General features: G+C 39.8%; 1 protein-coding gene across 1 annotated transcript; it reads right to left on the reverse strand.

The window, feature by feature from the left end:
• Positions 1 to 592: 592 nt before the first annotated feature.
• Esco2 (establishment of sister chromatid cohesion N-acetyltransferase 2) lies at positions 593 to 18140 on the reverse strand. Its single transcript, XM_041671539.1, has 11 exons — positions 18018 to 18140; positions 16709 to 16780; positions 15230 to 15971; positions 14020 to 14110; positions 12588 to 12645; positions 11026 to 11152; positions 9147 to 9278; positions 7278 to 7367; positions 6678 to 6818; positions 4139 to 4299; positions 593 to 1720 (listed from the first exon to the last, which is right to left on the reverse strand). The coding sequence occupies exons 2-11, from the start codon at positions 16765 to 16767 to the stop codon at positions 1588 to 1590; spliced, it is 1734 nt and encodes a 577-aa protein (XP_041527473.1). The 5' UTR covers positions 16768 to 16780; positions 18018 to 18140; the 3' UTR covers positions 593 to 1587.
• Between the last annotated feature and the right edge of the window lie 203 nt (positions 18141 to 18343).

Consider the following 18343-nt stretch of genomic DNA (forward strand, 5'->3'; position numbering starts at 1 on the left):
AGTATTCTTTTGACATGCACCATAAGATTTAGCTTCCCTTTTTAAATTTTGATATTTAGATCTAGGCTCATTCTGTATAATCTCTGACCCAGCAACTCCAGATTTTCTTTTTTTTTTTGAGAAAGGTATTAGAAACAAGATCTAAATGCTCCATGTACTCATTGCTGTTATTAAATACCGAAACATCCTGTGTGAAACCAAACTGTAAACAAAGCAACAGTATCGATAGCAAACCAATGTACATTTGAAACCTAAGACATTAAGTGAATTAAGCTGCAAAACTCATCTGTATTATGTATCTAAACCCCAAAGTAGGATGATAGGGAAACTATGTCTTTCAGCATACTAGTTCTCTAATATCTCTATAGTTTTGTTTTTTGTTTTCGAAAGATATTCATGCTAAAAAATAACAGAGTATTAGCAGGATGTTATGAATTCTGGGCAAGTGAGATTGCTCAGTAGATGTGCTTGTACAACCCTGGCCTCCTGACTTGCATCCTTAGAACCCATGGTAGAAAAGAACTGACTGCCAAGAGTAGTTAGTTCTCTGGCCTCCAAATGGCACCTTGAAATGCACACACAAACACACCAATAATGATAACCATAAAACAATTATAATTGGTTTCTCATAAATCAATGAACAATGAAATAATATTAATAAAATTTAAAATAAAACATTTAAAGACATTTTGTGCAGAAAGTAGCATTAAATGTTTGCATAATTACACACAATTTTTAACGCTTCCATATTGGTCTTGGTAGTACAGGCAAATTAGATTAAAGATGAACAGATCTTACAATGAACAATAAAACCTAAATACAAAAACTGATGTCTCATGCCAGATATCAGTTAAATGACCTTTAAGAATTAAAACAATCTGAGTAATTTTTTGCTTTAAAAAATGAGTATACAAATTATACTAGAAATCTGAATGCACTTATAAGTGTACAGAGTATTCCATAAGTCATTATGTTCTTGGGTCCACTAGTTTGGTTCATGACTTCAATTACCTGGCAGCATTTTCATGCAATAAAAACATCAGATGATAACAGTACCAATACAGTCTCACATAATTTTATGGTAAGTGTGCTTTTGATTAATTTTAAGGAATTAAAATACTGTTATGGAACTATTTTATATAAATGGATATGAAATAATGATTTCTGCCATCTTATTACAAACAGGAAATTCAAAATACTTTCTAAGTATTTCAACTTAGCTGCTACGGTATGTTTACAAAATGAGAATGCTGCATAAGGAATTCGGAAATTATCTCACTGTCTGTGTTTAGATTTGCCTCTACTGATTGAACACGAGACAACCATGATCTGAAAAGTGTGTTCATGTGATTCTTTATAAAGTGGTCCAGGTTCTACAGAAGCCACCTTGCTATGAAGTTATCAATATTAAGAACTCAATGTATCCAAAGATCTTTTTTTTTTCTTTGAATCCCAAACAATTCAACAAATTCTAACATACAAGAAATAAAACTGTATGCACATGTGTACAAGTCTTACAATTGTCATTCTGATACTAGTTATTTAGCTGAACTTCACACAGTACCAGTTTTGCGGTTGCAAATGACTTTAGCTATGAAAATTATATACAAGGAAATTAGGGGTATTGCAGTACTTAGTAGCAAATAATTTGCCATCTGGTGTTGGGTCAGAAAATGCAATTTCATTAATGCTCAGAAAACAGCCAAACATGAAGCAATTCCTACAAAATAAAAAAAGAGAAAACATTCATCAACTAAAATTTTAGATTTAAATTAAACACATGCATTAAACAATAAGTAATTGATTTAAAAAGTACTACTATTTTTTGGTGCCAGAATGCCTGGCATTTAGAGATGGATATGCCATGGCATCATCTCAGATGAGAAACTCGAAGGTCCACAGAGTAGAAAGAAAAAACCAGTTTCCTTAAGTTATCTTCTGACTTCTACATGTGTGCCATGGCATGCACACACCACACACAAAATAAATAACCACACCACCACCATCACAGAAAAATAAAAACTATTTTTCTCAAACCAAATACAGATGCTTGAGAAGGCTGAAAACAAATCTAAAGTTTCCTTGCTCTTGTTCAACTATAAATGTTAAAAGTACTGAAAATGAAGTAGTTTAAAGGGTTTCAGAGTACAAATTCCTCCAAGCTGTCCTCTATATACATGCCATGGCACATATGTTACCCACCCTCACTCCCAACAAAATAAGTAAATAAATGTTAAAAGCCAAAAAAAAAAAAAAAAAAAAAAAAAAAAACCAAAACAACCCCAAAATCCTAAAGGGGATTTTGTAAAATAAATAGCTATACTCCTCTGATAGCCAGTTTTGTCACTTTCATTGAATGAACACATAGATGATCTGGTAAAGCACACCTCCAGATGAATCTACATGCATCTACAAGTAATTAGCTCTCATGAGGCTCTGATCTCAGATTTATCCTTGACGGTTTCATGCAATGGCACTCCTAGGAGGTGGTGCCTGGTTAGAGGAAAGATGTCGCTCAGGCATGTTCTTAGGACCTCTGTCTTACACCTGCTTCTTCCTGTATTTCCCTTTTTCTGCTTCTCGGACACCATGAGCTAAGTTGTTGAGCTCATTAGTGCATTCCCTGTCACGATGGACTGACACTTCTGAAACCAGGAGTCAAAGTAAATCATCCCACTTAAGCCATGTTAAGCACCCTGTCAAAGCTACAAAAAGGTAAAACACTTCAAATTTTTCAATGTGGTAAAAAACAAAGAAGGGCTACGGGATATCCCAGGTTATTGGAGATAAGTCTAAACAAACCTGAACACAGTGTCAAACACTTGGCAATTCCTGACAGGCTGTGGCAGAAACATCATTAGCTCATCTTTTTAGCTCTAGGATAGCCTGAGCTACACAGGAAGTTTTATGTCAAACAGAATATGAAAAAAATAAACATCCAAAGCAGTGGTTTTCTACCTTCCCAAATCTGCAATCCTTTAATACAGTTCCTCATGTTGTGGTGACCCCAACCATAAAATTATCTTTGTTGCTACTTCATAGCTATAAGACCATGAAAAATATGTATTTTTTCAATGATCGACCCATAGGTTGAGAACCACTGATCTCACACTATACGGTGTGTCCCTGCATGGGGCAGGAGAGAACCCTAGTAAAAGGCATTTGAGATTAAGTCATGAAAATAAAACCTGGATTATCAATTAAATAAAGATATTGATACTGTTTCTTGAACTTGACCATTCTGCGGTTAAGAATATAAATATTCTTGTTGTTAAGAAAATTAAACTGGGGGCTGAAGAGATGGTTCAGTGGTTGGGAATACATATAAACTTGTAGAAATTTGAAAAGAGAATGGCCCCATAGACTCATATACTTATTTGAATGCTTGCTTCCTAGTTGGTAGAACTGTTTAGGAAGGATTAGGAGGTATGTCACTGGGGATGGGCTTTGATATTTCTAAAGCCCACACCATTCCCAGTAGCTTTCTGTGGATGAGATGTGAGCTCCCACCTATGCTCTAGGAGCATGCCTTCCTGGTGCCTACTGATGGTCATGAACTCTAACCCTCTGGAACTGTGAGCCCCCAAATTAAATACTTTCTTTTATAATTGCCTTGGTCAAACTTTTTGTCACAGTAACGGACAAGTGACTAAAACAGTACTGCTCTTGCAGAGGACCTGAATTTGGCTCACAACCACCTGTAACTCTAGCTCCAGGGGATCTGATATCTTTTTCTGGCTTCCAGAGACAATGCACTTACGTGGCTTATACATATATGCAAACACTGCCATTAAAAAAATCTTAAAAACAAAAGACCAAATGAGGTGCATGTTTGTAATTCTAGCACCTGAAGTGGAAGAATCAATAGTTGAAGGTCAGACAGGTCTAACAATGAGTCCCTATCTCAACCATAAAACCCATCTGAAAAAGAAAATGCAAGAAAGAAAGGAAAAAGCATTACATTTAAGTTTGGCATGGAATACATATTGAGTTATTCCCTTCTTATCAACATTTGACTTAGTCTTTGACGGTATTTATACAGTAATGTTTTAATGAAATTCTTTTGTTTGGCTCATGAGCCAAGGGAGGTTCTGAGAAAGCTAGTAAGTCATTGTCTAGAGCTATTCTGTCTCCTTACCTGACTGTGTCTACCAGTCGTCTTGCAATGCGCTTTCTTCTTTTCAGTCTGAAGACCCAGATTCTACTTATTCCACAGATTGCAGGTTCTGGTACATCCGAACACTGCCAAGCTCTAGAACATTCTTTACTGGTACTTGGTTCTGATAGGACACGAAAGGCCTATAATGGCACACAGTAACGCCTACAGTTAAAACCAGACTTTTCTTTTAAAAAGCAAAGTAAATAAATAAATTCAAACTTTAAACAAAACCTGTCTATATTTAATCAAGCTCCAAAAAATATTCGGTTATTCCTTAAATTCTTATATTTATGTGTATGAGTGTTCTTTCTGCCATGTGTGCATGTGCACTTGTGACCCTGGTGTCTGCAGAGGTCAGAAGAGGGCACTGGATCCACTGGAACCGGGGTAACAAATGATTATGAACCACGGGTTGATTTTTTTTTTTTTTTTTTTTTTGGTTTTTCGAGACAGGATTTCTCTGTGGTTTTGGAGCCTGTCCTGGAACTAGCTCTTGTAGACCAGGCTGGTCTCGAACTCACAGAGATCCGCCTGCCTCTGCCTCCCGAGTGCTGGGATTAAAGGCGTGCGCCACCACCGCCCGGCCACGGGTTGATATTAAGCTAAAAAGTTTCTTCATAGGAAAGGACACAACATAGTGAAAGACCATTATAGGAAAAAACATCTACAAATCATTCATGTTATAAGGAGTTTTAAGTCCAAAATATTTAAGGAACTCAACAGAAGAAAATATTGCAAATTTCCAAATGAAACAAGGGCCCAGCAAGATGGTTCAATAGGAAAAGCATTAGGTGTTCAACCCGACAACCTGAGGTTTATTCCCTAGATCTCACAGTGGAAGGAGAGAAGCAACAACACATGTGCCACACTCTGATCCATCACATACACAATCAAAATAAAATTTACGAAGTGGGACAAGGACCTGACTACCCCCTTTGAAAAAGACCCACGAATGGCTCACAGGTGTTAAAGGAATGCTCAATACTACCATAATCACGGAAATGCAAGTTAGAACAAAGAGGTAACACATCACATCTATTAGAACGGTTATTACGTAAGTAAAAAGTTTTGGCCAAGAGAGGAAACAAAGGGAACCCATGTATGCAGTTGGTGGGAATATAATAATCAGTAGTGGAAACAGTACGGAAATCTCTCAAGACAAACATGCCAAAATTAAAACAACAAAAACTATGACTCTGCGCTCCCACTTCAAGGTAATATCTCCGAAAGAAAACACAGGAGGTTGAAGATACTGCTCAGGTTCACTGCAGCATCACACACAGTGAACCCACACAGGGCCCAGAATCAATGAAGAAATTAAAGTCAAGGAAATTCTATTCAACCATAACATGAAATCTTGTCGTTTGGGGTGAATGGATGGACCCATAGGACACGTCAAGCACAATTAGCAATCACAAAATGGCAAATCTTTCACAGTCAAACAAATACAGAATATAGAAGTTGAACCCATAGAAGCTGAGAGTAAAATGGCTATTGACAAGTACTAGATAGAAGACAGTGAGGGAAGGTAGTGGAGAATGCTTGTCGATGCTTCATTTAGGCAGAGTAAGCTCTGGAGGTCTCTGTGTCTTTGTATGTTTTAATGTACATATTTATACACGTATAGGGAAAGCCCAGTATAGTTAAGATATAGTTAAGCCAGACCCGGTGGCACAGGCCTGAAACACAAAAGGCTGAGGCAGGAAAATCCCAACTTCAAGGCCCACTTTATCATCTTGCAAAGAATTTCTTTCAAAAAGTACAACTTGGTGTTTTAACCTGTAGTTATAGACATTATAAGTCAACTAAGTGAATCAAGGCAGTTAACATTTTATCGCCATACTTATTTCCTGTGAGGAAAACACTGAAGATGTAATTTCAACATTTTCAAGTATGCACACACATGTGTGCAAACACAAAGTAATACTGGAACCAACCTAGAACCTTTTGCATGCCAGCTACACATGTTCTACTGCTGACCCTGGGTTCTTTTGTTGTCAGCCAAAGTAGGCTCTTTGCTTTCTTTCCCAGAATCAACTTTACTAAGGTATAGCTCACAATTCATGAATATTTGGCCTTACTGCTAATACAAACAAGTTCCTTTTCTCTAACTTATAATAACAAGATAACTACTTTAGAACACTGCTTATTAGTGTCTAAAATAGATTCTAGTTGGGTATAGTGGCATACACTTTTTATCCCAGACTTAGGAGGCAGAGGCAGGAGGATCTTTATGTGTTCCATTCCAGGCCAGTCACATCTAGAGACCCTGCCTTAAAAACAAAACAAAACAAAACAAACATATTCTAAGTGAGGAATAAGCAATGATTTTGCTAAATACATCCACTAAGCTGCTATGTAATAACTTAGTTCTACAGATTCTTATATAAAAGTTGCTACATTTTTATACTGCCAGGTAGGAAAATAGCTACATGAAAACCACAGACTTATTCTGCTTAAGACAAAATACTAAATACCGTGTAAATTATTTTAGTAACTAACAAGACATGCAGCATACCTGTTTGATGGGCTCTGCTATTAAACAGCCCACTACTTTCTTTTCATCAATAAAGAGGAAAGTTTTGGTTTTGTTTGGACACATGGGAACAACCTGATGGAAGCCCAATTCCAGATCCACAAGCTCTTGGACATCTTCTACCTAACAATGGTAAAGAACAGAAGGTGAATTTGTCTTAAAAATCACAATGAAACTAAATTTGTGTATACTCTCACAAACACGATCCCCATCATTTAGCTTCTTTTATTTCTATTTCTTTAATTTATATACATTCAAACTTATTTCAGAATCAATGCACACACCTGGTACTTGGGAAAAAGGGCTTAAGAACCCACTTAAAAGACACTCAGAATCCTAGGAGAGAGGAAGCAGAGGCACCAGGCAGACTTATAGCTTTATTTATTATTCCAGTTAGCGACATTCAACTCAGAAACAGAAGCAGCACCAACTGAGAACTAACACACCCGACCTGGACACTGTATGAGCCACTATGAACTGTGAACGCCTAGGCCTATGCAACAAGGAAGGCAGTTGGCAAACCATTCACACTTCACTATGGTGGGTTTGAGTGAGGAGAGAATGAGAAAAATAATCCCATACCTTTTTGATGGCATAACTTGGATCCTGTGGCAGAACCAACACAATCTTCCCATCCCAAAACTGTGCTACTACCCGCTCTCTTTTCCAGCCCTGCCGAAGGGAGGAAAGAGAAAAATTATTAATTTATAAACAAACACATAAAATACTTTGGTTTGGAGAGGACTGGTGGTCGAACAATGAGTGACAGGAAAGGCAAGATGGAGATTCTGGCCTTGACCACCCACAGTGTAGACAAAGGGTTCTTAGCCTTAATCAGAGACAATTCTCTCTGTGGTGAATGGCGGAAAATACTCATGGCTGTTCAAAGTGCTGAAAACAAGCTTTTAGCCCTAACATGACATTTATACCATTCCCTCTAAGACTCAGAGAACATCACAGAAGAGAAAATAGAGCCAGAAGACAGGCAGCAGGGCTGCAAAGCGCCATCTTGTGGGCATGATGCAGGAACTGCAATCCTGAACTCACAGCACCCGTAGCCCATACTGGACCTGAGTAAGATCTGCTAAATTATGAGTAGGCGGGGGCAGCAAACTGAGTCCCAGGAAGTGAAAGATCACAAAGAGAGGATACAAATGGACTAGAGAGATAAACCCAGGTAATTCCGAGGCCCAAATGCTCCCTACCTTTCAGCAACTCAGCATAGGCCTGATCCTATATTGCGCTTGAATACTTGTACCCTGCTGATAGCGCTGTTTGAGGTTATAGAACCTTTGGGAAATGGAGTTTAGATGGAGAAGAAAGTGGGCTACTAGGGGTACTTTTCTAGTTGGGTACTTTTCTAGTAGGGGTACTTTTCTACTTTTCTAGTGTTCCTGTTCATTCTCTGCTTCCTGAACATGGATAACAATGTTACCAGCTGGCCTCCTTCTCCTGCTACCATGCCAGAAGCTATGTCTTCATGATGGTGGGATGGTTCCCTTCAGCTATAATCCATAAAACCCTTCCCTCTTTAAATTAATTCCTATCAAATATTTTGTCATAGAGACAAAAGTAATTGGTTTTACACAAAGGAATGCGGAAACTCTCATTCATATATTCAAATCCCCTTTAGTGTTTCTGCCCACGTCCCTCTCAGTGTGTAGACCCTTACAGGGATACAGTCCTCAGAAGCCTACTGATTGTGCTAAGTTATTTCTCTGCTCCCATGGTTTCTGTCGGTGAACCTTCTCCATGCATGTGCACATGTGACAAACATGCACTGGCGATGTCCTTATACTTTTGCCCCATACGTGAAAAGAGTACATGTTCATTGTCTTACCACTCTAATTCAATATCCCGCAGAGTGCAGGGTTTACCTAATCCAGTATACCAGGACTGTGGAATCTGAAGCAGCCTTACGTACAACCTAGCAGGCTTAGTTAGCGTCCGTCATATGTGCTTAATGTGTGTAAGGACCGTCCTTGATACCTGGCACTGAAGGATAACAAAGCTAAATTTTTAATATCATCAGTTATTTTTATTTCTCAGGGTTGTGTATGTGCCAGTCAGAAGAGGACATTATGTGTCCTGCTCCTTCATTCTCTTCCTCACTGAATCTGTAACCCAGAAATCCTTTTCCACACTCCCTACAGCCCTGGGGTTCTAGGTTCCTATGCAGCCACATTTGGTGCAGCAACTACTCTTCCCCTCAACCTTCCTAATGCTGCAACACTTCAGGACAGTTCTTCAGGTGTGGTGACCCCAACCTTACAATCCTCCTGTCTCAACTTCTTCCCAAGTTCTGGGATCACAGGTGAGAGCTAAGATGCCTAACTAACCTCTGCTGCAAGTAGTGAAATATTTATGGATATATAGATTTTCCAACAACAGCACAAACTGCCTTCCATATAGTTTTACCCGTAGAACAAACAGAAAGCCTTCTCGACTCACCACATATTTAATTCCCTCCAGAAACCTGTGGTGATGCTGGAGATGCTGCATTTCGTCTTCAGGGTTGGAAGCAGTATAGATCATGCCGCAAGACTTACATATCGTCATCCCAAAATGTTTCTGACCCGCGTCCTTGAAGAACAAGCAAACAAACAAAAGCATAAACCCCAAGAAGTGATGAATAATGGATCTTTTTAAAAATTATTTTTATTGGGCTGGAGAGATGGCTCAGCGGTTAAGAGCATTGCCTGCTCTTCCAAAGGTCCTGAGTTCAATTCCCAGAAACCACATGGTGGCTCACAACCATCTGTAATGAGGTCTGGTGCCCTCTTCTGGCCTGCAGGCATACAAGCAGACAGAATACTGTATAAATAATAAATAAATAAAAAATTATTTTTATTATTTTATGTGCATTGGTGTTTTGCCTGCATGTATGTCTGTGTGAAGGTGTCAGATCTTGGAGTTATAGACAGTTGTGAGCTGCCATGTGGGTGCTGGGATTTGAACCCAGGTCCTCTGGAAGAACAGTCAGTACTCTTTACTGAGCTATCTCTGCAGGCCCACAATGAACCTTCTTTAAGGAAGAACATGAAAGAGCAAGAAAAAGCAAAAGCCTCATTTCAAAGAGAAGGAACAACATTCTCAGACTTCTGTATTAATCATTGTTTTGTCTTAAGTCATTTAACATGTTAAATTCTTTGTTCTTAAATACTAAAATGTTCTGCATCAAGAATTGATAAAGTTCTACAAATTTCATTCTCTTAAAGCATTGTGTTTAGTGCCCTTGAAAATACTAGATTCTGAATTATTAACAGGGATTGGCAGTTTTTCTGTGAAAAGGGAGAAGATAATACTTCAGGCTTTTCAGATCACGTGTGGTTTGTCAGTGCTGTATCTAAATGAGATGTATTTGAACACTCGGTCCTGGCCGGCGGTGCTGTTTGGGAAGGTTATGGAGCCTTGCTGGAAGAAGTACAACACCGGAGGTGGGGGGACCTTGAGAGCTTATAGACTTGGCCCCCTCTTGCTGTTGTCTCTGCTTCCTGTGTGGGGCTGAAATGTAGCGAGCCAGCTCCCTACTCTGGCTGCCCGCTGTTGTGTCATTATGACTCCCCTCTGGAACCAAAGGCCAAAACAAACTCTCCTGTGACTCATGGTATTTTTATTTATTTATTTATTTATTTTGGTTTTTCGAGACAGGGTTTCTCTGTGGTTTTGGAGCCTACCCTGGAACTAGCTCTGTAGACCAGGCTGGTCTCGAACTCACAGAGATCCGCCTGCCTCTGCCTCCCGAGTGCTGGGATTAAAGGCGTGCGCCACCACCGCCCGGCCTCATGGTATTTTTATTATAGCAACAGGAAAAAGTAACTAATGCAGTCATATAGTCTTCTCTTTGCTTTACAACGTTTGAAAGCCTAAGCCTGGAGGTACAGATTTATATCATAGCTATCTCAGAGGCTGAGGTAGAAGGAATGTTAACTTAGTAAAATTCTGTCCCAAAAAAAAAAGCCTTGCGGGTGGGTGCAGTGTAGCTTAGTGGCAGAGTCTTGCCTATCCATGAAGGAGACCATCGGGCTCAATTCCTAGAACCACAAAAACCACATAAAATGTTAACTACTATTTTCAGCTTATGGATTATGGAACTGGTTCCAGGCGATGGCCATAGTTTTTGCTAACCTTAGCTCTAATTTCTTACCTGGAAGAAACCATTCCTACTCAAAACACTAGCACTATGAACTCTAAAGTACTGGCTAGCTTTAAATGCTACCGCAACAAAACTGGCAATTACAAACCTGGAAATCTATAACCCAAGAAAACCATGCTGAAAGGCTGACTGCACGTTCTACTTGTGGAAAGGGTTTATTTTAAATTTACTTACAATGATGAGCTGGTCTTTTCCTCCTTTATTTGTATCTCTGGAATTCATAGTTTTCTGCGCAATTGTCTGTTTCAAGAAGTTAGTACATGCAGTGGATTCCATAGAAGACTGCTCTTCAGGTGTAGACCTTCAAAGAGAAAGTTGGTAAATATCATTGAACAGTGGGAAGCCTGAGGTTCACCCAGAGAAATAATCATTTACTCAAAGAACATAATAAAGAAATTCAGTGTCAAGACTCCAATTCAGATCTGACTTACATCCAAAAAACTTTTCCCTGTAGTATCAGGCACACATACATAGAATTACTTTGGAAGCTAACTTTGCTCGAAAAATGGACTTTTCTTTGCTGTTAGATCTTAGGACAATACTTACCCATTTAAATAAAAAAAATTCCTAGGTAGATGTTCATGTTAAATCTCATAGACCCAAGGCAATCAAAGACACCAGGATATTAGGATCCAACAATTTTTACTTGGTTACTTATGTGCCAGTGAGAAACCCTATCTCAAAAAACCAGGTGGATGGCTCCTTAAGAACATCATCCAAGGCTGATCTCAGGCTTCCACAGTCTGTGTGCACATGGGCCCACGTGAGAGTATGGGGGCGGGGGAAGGGGAGAAAGATAAGGAGGGGGAGAGAAAACTTGGCTAAAAATTTCTTTGCTGAATAATTGGCCATTCAAAACCAAATGGGTGTTTTTTAGCAAGATGTCCAGACAATACAAAATTTGGATCTTCTACTTGTCATATTCTCTGCCTACCTACACCACCTCCCCATCACGGTATTTAGTTAACTTCAGCCACAACTTAAAATAGCACTAAACCACTTTTAATTATTTACTTCTCTGGGCAGTTTTTCCCATTTGTAAAATGCAAGCTACCAATACCTGTATTGATTATAAATGTTCACTAAAATTTAGTTATCATTAATATAGTGTCACCTAGGAAGGCAATATAACCCACAGTGAGCTTTTGATTCAAATGTGAAGTCTATTCCTGACCCTAACACTGAGCATCTATTAGCTGTACAGTAGTGGCTAAATTAATTAGTTTCCTCAGCTGAGATGTAATTATAACAATACTAATAGTATGTACCTTCTAGATTGTCCTGAGGCTCTTTAAATGAAATAATTACTACAAGCTAGCTACTATATTATAATGTAATGATTATTACTCAAGTCCATAAAGATAAATTCCATCTCTATGAAAAAAAAAACTAATCTCATCTTCTATTCTCAATATTATTATTTCCCCTTAGTGGTACAGGGGGGAAAAAAGCTCTTCAAATGAAGTAGCCTTATAAGAGAAAAGGAATCGGGGCTGGAGAGATGGCTCAGTGGTTAAGAGCATTGCCTGCTCTTCCAAAGGTCCTGAGTTCAATTCCCAGCAACCACATGGTGGCTCACAACCATCTGTAAAGAGGTCTGGCGCCCTCTTCTGGCCTTCAGGCATACAGACAGAATATTGTATACATAATAAATAAATAAATATTTAAAAAAAAAAGAGAAAAGGAATCCTATATAACTAATAAGATTAAAATGGCAGAGCAAAAATAATTCCTACCTTTTTGTATTCACTGAAGAAACACTGAAGATGGGATAAATGACAGACTCGGGAGAAACTGTTAAGGGGAAAACCAGCAATAGTTACATTACCAAAGAAACACTAAGCTGACTCATAAGACTCTGAAGGTAGCAAGAACAAAACATTTACATTACCTGACTTTAAGAATCAACCATAATCAAGAAAGTACAAATTTCCAGAAAGAGTCAGGTAGGTCAATGGAACAAAGGAGAAACTGCCCCATATAAATATAAACCAACGATTTGTGGCAGAGACAAAGGTAGTCTGATAGATGGTGCTAGAACAATTGGGCATCCATTCAAAATGGATCACCAATCAAAACATAAGTTATGAAAGTATAGGCTAAATCCTGTGACGCTAGATTAGAGACATTAATACAAAACTTAAAAGATGAAGATGAAGACACAAAGAAATAATTGTGCACTCCAGTCCTGTCTGGAGAGAGGGCCTGGAAACAACAGCACTCCAGTAACATACACTCAGAGCTCAGGTCCTGATTTCTAAATACTATTCTCCAATAAAAGGAGTCAACCTTCTGTGGAGAAACTGCTGATTCCAGGGCCAGAGCAAGAGAAATACAGAATGACCCCTTAACAACATGTAGAAATCAGACAGCACTCAAAGAGAACTAACCTGAAAAACAACCTTCATGGTCAAAACAGAACAATTTGAGCAATAAAAATTATACTGCACTTAAGCCCAAAATATAAAATAAACATTCATTTACCCATAATGACACACATCCATGAGCTCATTTGTTTATTTTAATGAGGGAATAAACAGAGAAATCTGAGAACATTTAACTTCCTAGAGAGCATAGAGATAGGGCTCAGTAGATAAATCACCTGAGGTGGAGCCTTGATCCCAGTTCAACCCATATAATAAAAAACAAACAAAACTAAAAAAAAAAAAAAAATTAAAAAAATTAAAAAAAAAAACGGATGCAGAGTTTGGTGCCTATAATCCCATTTCTCCTATGGGGAGATGGAGTTAGAGGAGAATCATAAGGAAGCTCAAAGGCCAGTTAGTGGGAATAACAGAAACAAGAGACCCTGACTAAACAAGGTGGAAACTGAGAAGCCACTTCAGAAAGTTATCCTCTGACCTGCACACATGGCCATGCCATAAGGGCCCTACAGTCGCACCTACAATAGTAGAGAGCTTAGGGAATTTAGAACTAGCCAGAAATTACTTAAGGATAAATTTGTTTTTTCCTGTCTGATGTTTTAACCTAAAATCTCCTTTCCTGCTTTGCAAAACACACTGCACTGCTTTACCAGAGGTGAAAGACGTTCCCTAGAGATAAAGGCCCAGAAAATATTAGTATATATAAAATTCTATATCGATACACATTGAACAGTGAAGCTTGTTACAAGTTGCTAGGCTGATTAATGTGGATTTTCTTACTTACTTGTCTTGTTCTCACCGAGTGCATTCTCTGAAGGAAAACCATGTTTATCAAGTTTACATTCTTTTGAAGAAACTGCGGCACCTGAGGAATTCTGAAAATGACGAACAGGTTAAGAAATAAAGAAATCCTAATTCTTAGTTGTTTTCCCTTTCGTGAATGAATCTCACAAGACTGACCATGCATTTCAGAGCACGATTCATCAATTTTCCATCTATTTCCTCTGCATTCATTGAATATGAATCATCTTTTAAATGTCAGAGCACAGATATAGACATAGACTACAATACTTGTAAAAAATGGAAGCTTCAAGGACTGGAGAGATGGTGCAGTGGCTAAGAGTGCTGGTTGCTCTTCTTGAGGATCCAGGTGTGGTTTTCAGTACTCACCTGGTGGTTCTAGTCTGTAGTTCCAGTTCCGGGGAATTCAATTCCCTCTTTTGAACTGAGGGCACTAAGCACACATTCACATACCTCTACATACAGGTAAAATATTCATACATATTAAAAGTTAATAATAAATCTTTTTTAAAAGTATAAAGATGAAGATGGCAGAATGAAAAATTATAGACCATTCTTTTTATAATAATGAAATGAACTTTTAAAGGTTAGTAAAAATAGAAAAATAAAACTTTTTCAAACTAGGAAGGGCTAATTCTCATCATGGACTTTAAAAAACAATAACCAGGGCAGGAGAGACAAGATAGATTGAAGTGCTTGCTGTGCAGTGTGAGGACCTGAGTTGTAGCACCTGGTGGTGCTTGTGATCCCTGAACCAGGGTAGCATAACTGGACCCTGGGCCAATGAAGAGAGCCAGTCTCAAAAAATCTCCAAGTAGATGGCATGTGAGAAAACTGCCGTTGGCCTCTCATTCCCATTGTGAGTGCATGCGCTTGCATGTACACACACACACACACACACACACACAGTAATAGCAACCAGTTCTGGAGTCATTAGAGGGAAGTTTTGTCAGTAACAATTCCTATTTTTTTTTTCTGGTTTTTCGAGACTGGGTTTCTCTGTTGCTTTGGAGCCTGTCCTGGAACTAACTTTTGTGGACCAGGCTGGCCTTGAACTCAGAGATCAGCCTGCTCTGCCTCCCACGTGCTGGGATTAAAAGTGTGAGCCGCCACTGCCCAACTTTTTAATTCCTCCTTTTTAATAGTGGCAGAGAAAAACAAAAAGGAAAATAAAATGATACATTTAACTTTACCTTTCTTAGTTTCTCTTCATTTTTACTTCTTGCACCCAGTAGCTCAACATTCAATTTCTCTTCCGCTAACAAGGACTTTGGTACTCGCTTTGCCTCTGGGACAGCATCTTCGGTCACTTCTGGTTCAATTTTCTGTAATGGCTTATCTTCCAGGGATGATTTCTTAAGAGAGTTTCTTTTTCTAACAAAAAATGCTGCTCCCCCCTGGAGTGTGACTTGTGGTTTTATTTTCTGGGTTAGCACCCGAGGAGGAGTATGTGGATGATTTCCTGTGGGAAAACAGCTGTTCTCTTTATCCACAACTGGCTTCGAACTTTTAGGGTTTCTTGATATAGACTTGATGTGCTTAAAATTCAGTTGATACTTAGCAGTTAAACTCTTCTGTGGTTTTTTGCTTTTCTTGGTACGGGTTGGTTTTCTCTGCATTTTCTCTATCACACTGGGTTTATCTCCATTTTTAGTTGCTGGACAAATAGATCTACTCTCTCTTATCAGCTTCCTCTCAAGTGGATTGAGGTATTGCTTATTTTTATTGTAGAAAGATGCAGTAGACACAACAGATTTAAATAGTGAACTGTAGTTTGCGAATGGAAACCTATTGTTTTCTGCTACCTTGAGAGGACTTGGAGTGAAGCGGCCTTGGGAGGAGCAAGACTTTTCTTCCTTTTGATCACTGCTTTGGCAAGTATGGCTTTCAGAAAAGCTTAAATCTAATTTGTTTGACGAAGTATCTGTTAATAGGCTATAAAAAAAAAAGAAACAAAGTTCACCAGTAAGTTTGGCATTTTTCTTTAAAATTTAGACCCAATAATAAATTTCTTCCTACTAATACATCCTTCTCCATTGTTTGACAGGTTCACATTATCTACTAGTCTAACATAATCCTCAAATTCTGTCTTTATTAAATAAAGCATTTAAATAGTTAACTTTCATAAGCTGGGCTTGGTGGTGTGTTTGATACCAGCACTCAGAGACAGTTCTCTATGAGTTCAATGCCAGCCTGATCTACATATAGTTTCAGGACAGCCAAGACTACATAGAGACCCTGTCGCAAAGAAAACAAAAGACAAACAGAAAGATAACATTCATAAAAGCAAACAGTACTTACAAAGAAGCTTTATGTACATGTATTTCAAAATCTATTTCTCTGTCTCTCACCGGCTCTGGGCATGGTGGCACTTACATTTAGTCCCAGCTTTTGGAGGGCAAAGGCAGGCAGATCTGAACTAGTTTTAAGGCCAGCCTAGTATACATAGTTAAGACTGTCTCAAAAAAAAAAAAAAAAAAAAAAAAAAAAAAAAAAGCAAAGCTGGGCTGTAATCCCAGCACTCGGGAGGCAGGGACAGGTGGATCTCTGTGATTTTGAGGCCAGCCTGGTCTACAGGGCAAGTTCTAGGACAAGCTCCAAAGCTACAGAGAAACCCTGTCTCGACAAACCAAAACAAACAAAAGGGTTCTTATGTAAAGGTTAAGACTTACCTATCACCATTATCAGCATTCTGTCGTTTTCTCTTCCTTGGAGTAAAAGCTGCCATCATCTTAAGTGAATTCCTAAAAGCAATAAATAGGTTGGTAATAATAGTCAAAGTGATCAAGGTGATAGAAAATGCAATATGTCAAAACTGTATTTTAAAAATCTGAATTCCAGCCGGGCGGTGGTGGCGCACACCTTTAATCCCAGCATTTGGGAGTCAGAAGCGCTCGGATCTCTAGGAGTTCAAGACCAGCCTGGTCTAAGGTGGGAGTTCTGGGACAGCAGGGGCTACACAGGGAAACCTCGTCTCAGGAGAAAAAAAAAATCTGAATTCCAAATAAACGATTGTAAATAAAAAAACCAAGGAAATAGTGCCTCACGTAGCTGAGGCGGGCCTCAAATTCCAACTCACTCTGTAAACAAGGAGGAACCTGGAGAATGTTTCAGCTTTCCAAGGCTGGGATCACAGGCTGAGCCAGCATGCCTGTCTCCAAATAACAGATTTTTTTTTTTTTTAAAAAAAGAGCAAACTAGTCAAGTGTAAAGGTGCTAATGGGAAGCTGAGGCAAAAGGATCCTGAGTTAGAGAAGCAAAGCAGTAAATGATAATATTAGAGACTTTAACGGCAACAGAAGGGAAGGGTGGTGGATTGGGGAAATACTGCCCACACCTATGTATTTAGAACAGAAAGTTGAGCCTACTGACAAGGTCAGGTGGACCCTCGTTAGGGGTACGCCATACTTTAATGAAGCTAATCACGCCAAGTTTTAGCACTCCTGGTAGGCCTTCCTCGGCACCGTCCTCCCTCCACCATGCCCACGGATGGATGCTCTTGTCCCCGGCTCCCCTCGCACCCTGAGCCTCATCCCTATTGCACTTAGCATACATTCTGGGCTAATCATCTCCACAGTCAGCACGTTCGGTGGCCGCAGAGCCTGTGCGGACCCTTCTTGAATCTGAGCAAGGGGATGAGGGAAGGACAGTCGTCCCCCCAAGTCCCAACTGGGCTCCCTCACCGGAGCTTCCTTATTTATAAACGCCCAGGAGCTCGTCACGCAGCTGCTAAGGAGATACCGCAGGCAAGCCTTTTCCCACAGAGAGGTAACTGTAGAATGTTCTTCCCTTCCTTTCGCCTTCCTTCGGATCGGGTATGTCAGCCCCACAGAATTCCGCAAGCGCGACCTCTAAGCTAAACGCAAAGTCTACGGGGATGAGGGACGACCCAGCCCGGCTGCGGTGAGCAGCTGGCACCCGGAGCACGAGCCGCGCGTGAGCAGCAGGTTCACAGCCAAGTCCCCTGCCCCGTGACGTTACCTGCGTTCCTCAGTCTCCGGCTGGCTCGGCGTGCACACGGGCAGGGAACCCACGCAGAGAGCGCTCCGCAGTTCGGCGACCCCACAGCTCTCCTCACAAGAGCCCGGCGCTCTGCCAGGGCGTTCAAATTCACGCGCGCCACTTGAGACCAAGATTGCTGCATTCTGATTCGTCGCCGCTCAGCGCTTCCTAGAGCCTGAGCCGTGATTGGTTTCTCCCTAGTCCTTGCCCCGCCCTCCGGGGGTGGTGGCCTCCAAGATTCTCCCGCCCTTGTGAGCCAAAGCGGACCGGGGTCAAGGAACCCACACCTCCTAAAAAAAAAAAAA

Source organism: Microtus oregoni, unplaced genomic scaffold (genome assembly GCF_018167655.1).
Source record: "Microtus oregoni isolate MIOR12 unplaced genomic scaffold, Mior012 000001F_ref0000356, whole genome shotgun sequence".
In the NCBI taxonomy this organism is placed as follows: domain Eukaryota; kingdom Metazoa; phylum Chordata; class Mammalia; order Rodentia; family Cricetidae; genus Microtus; species Microtus oregoni.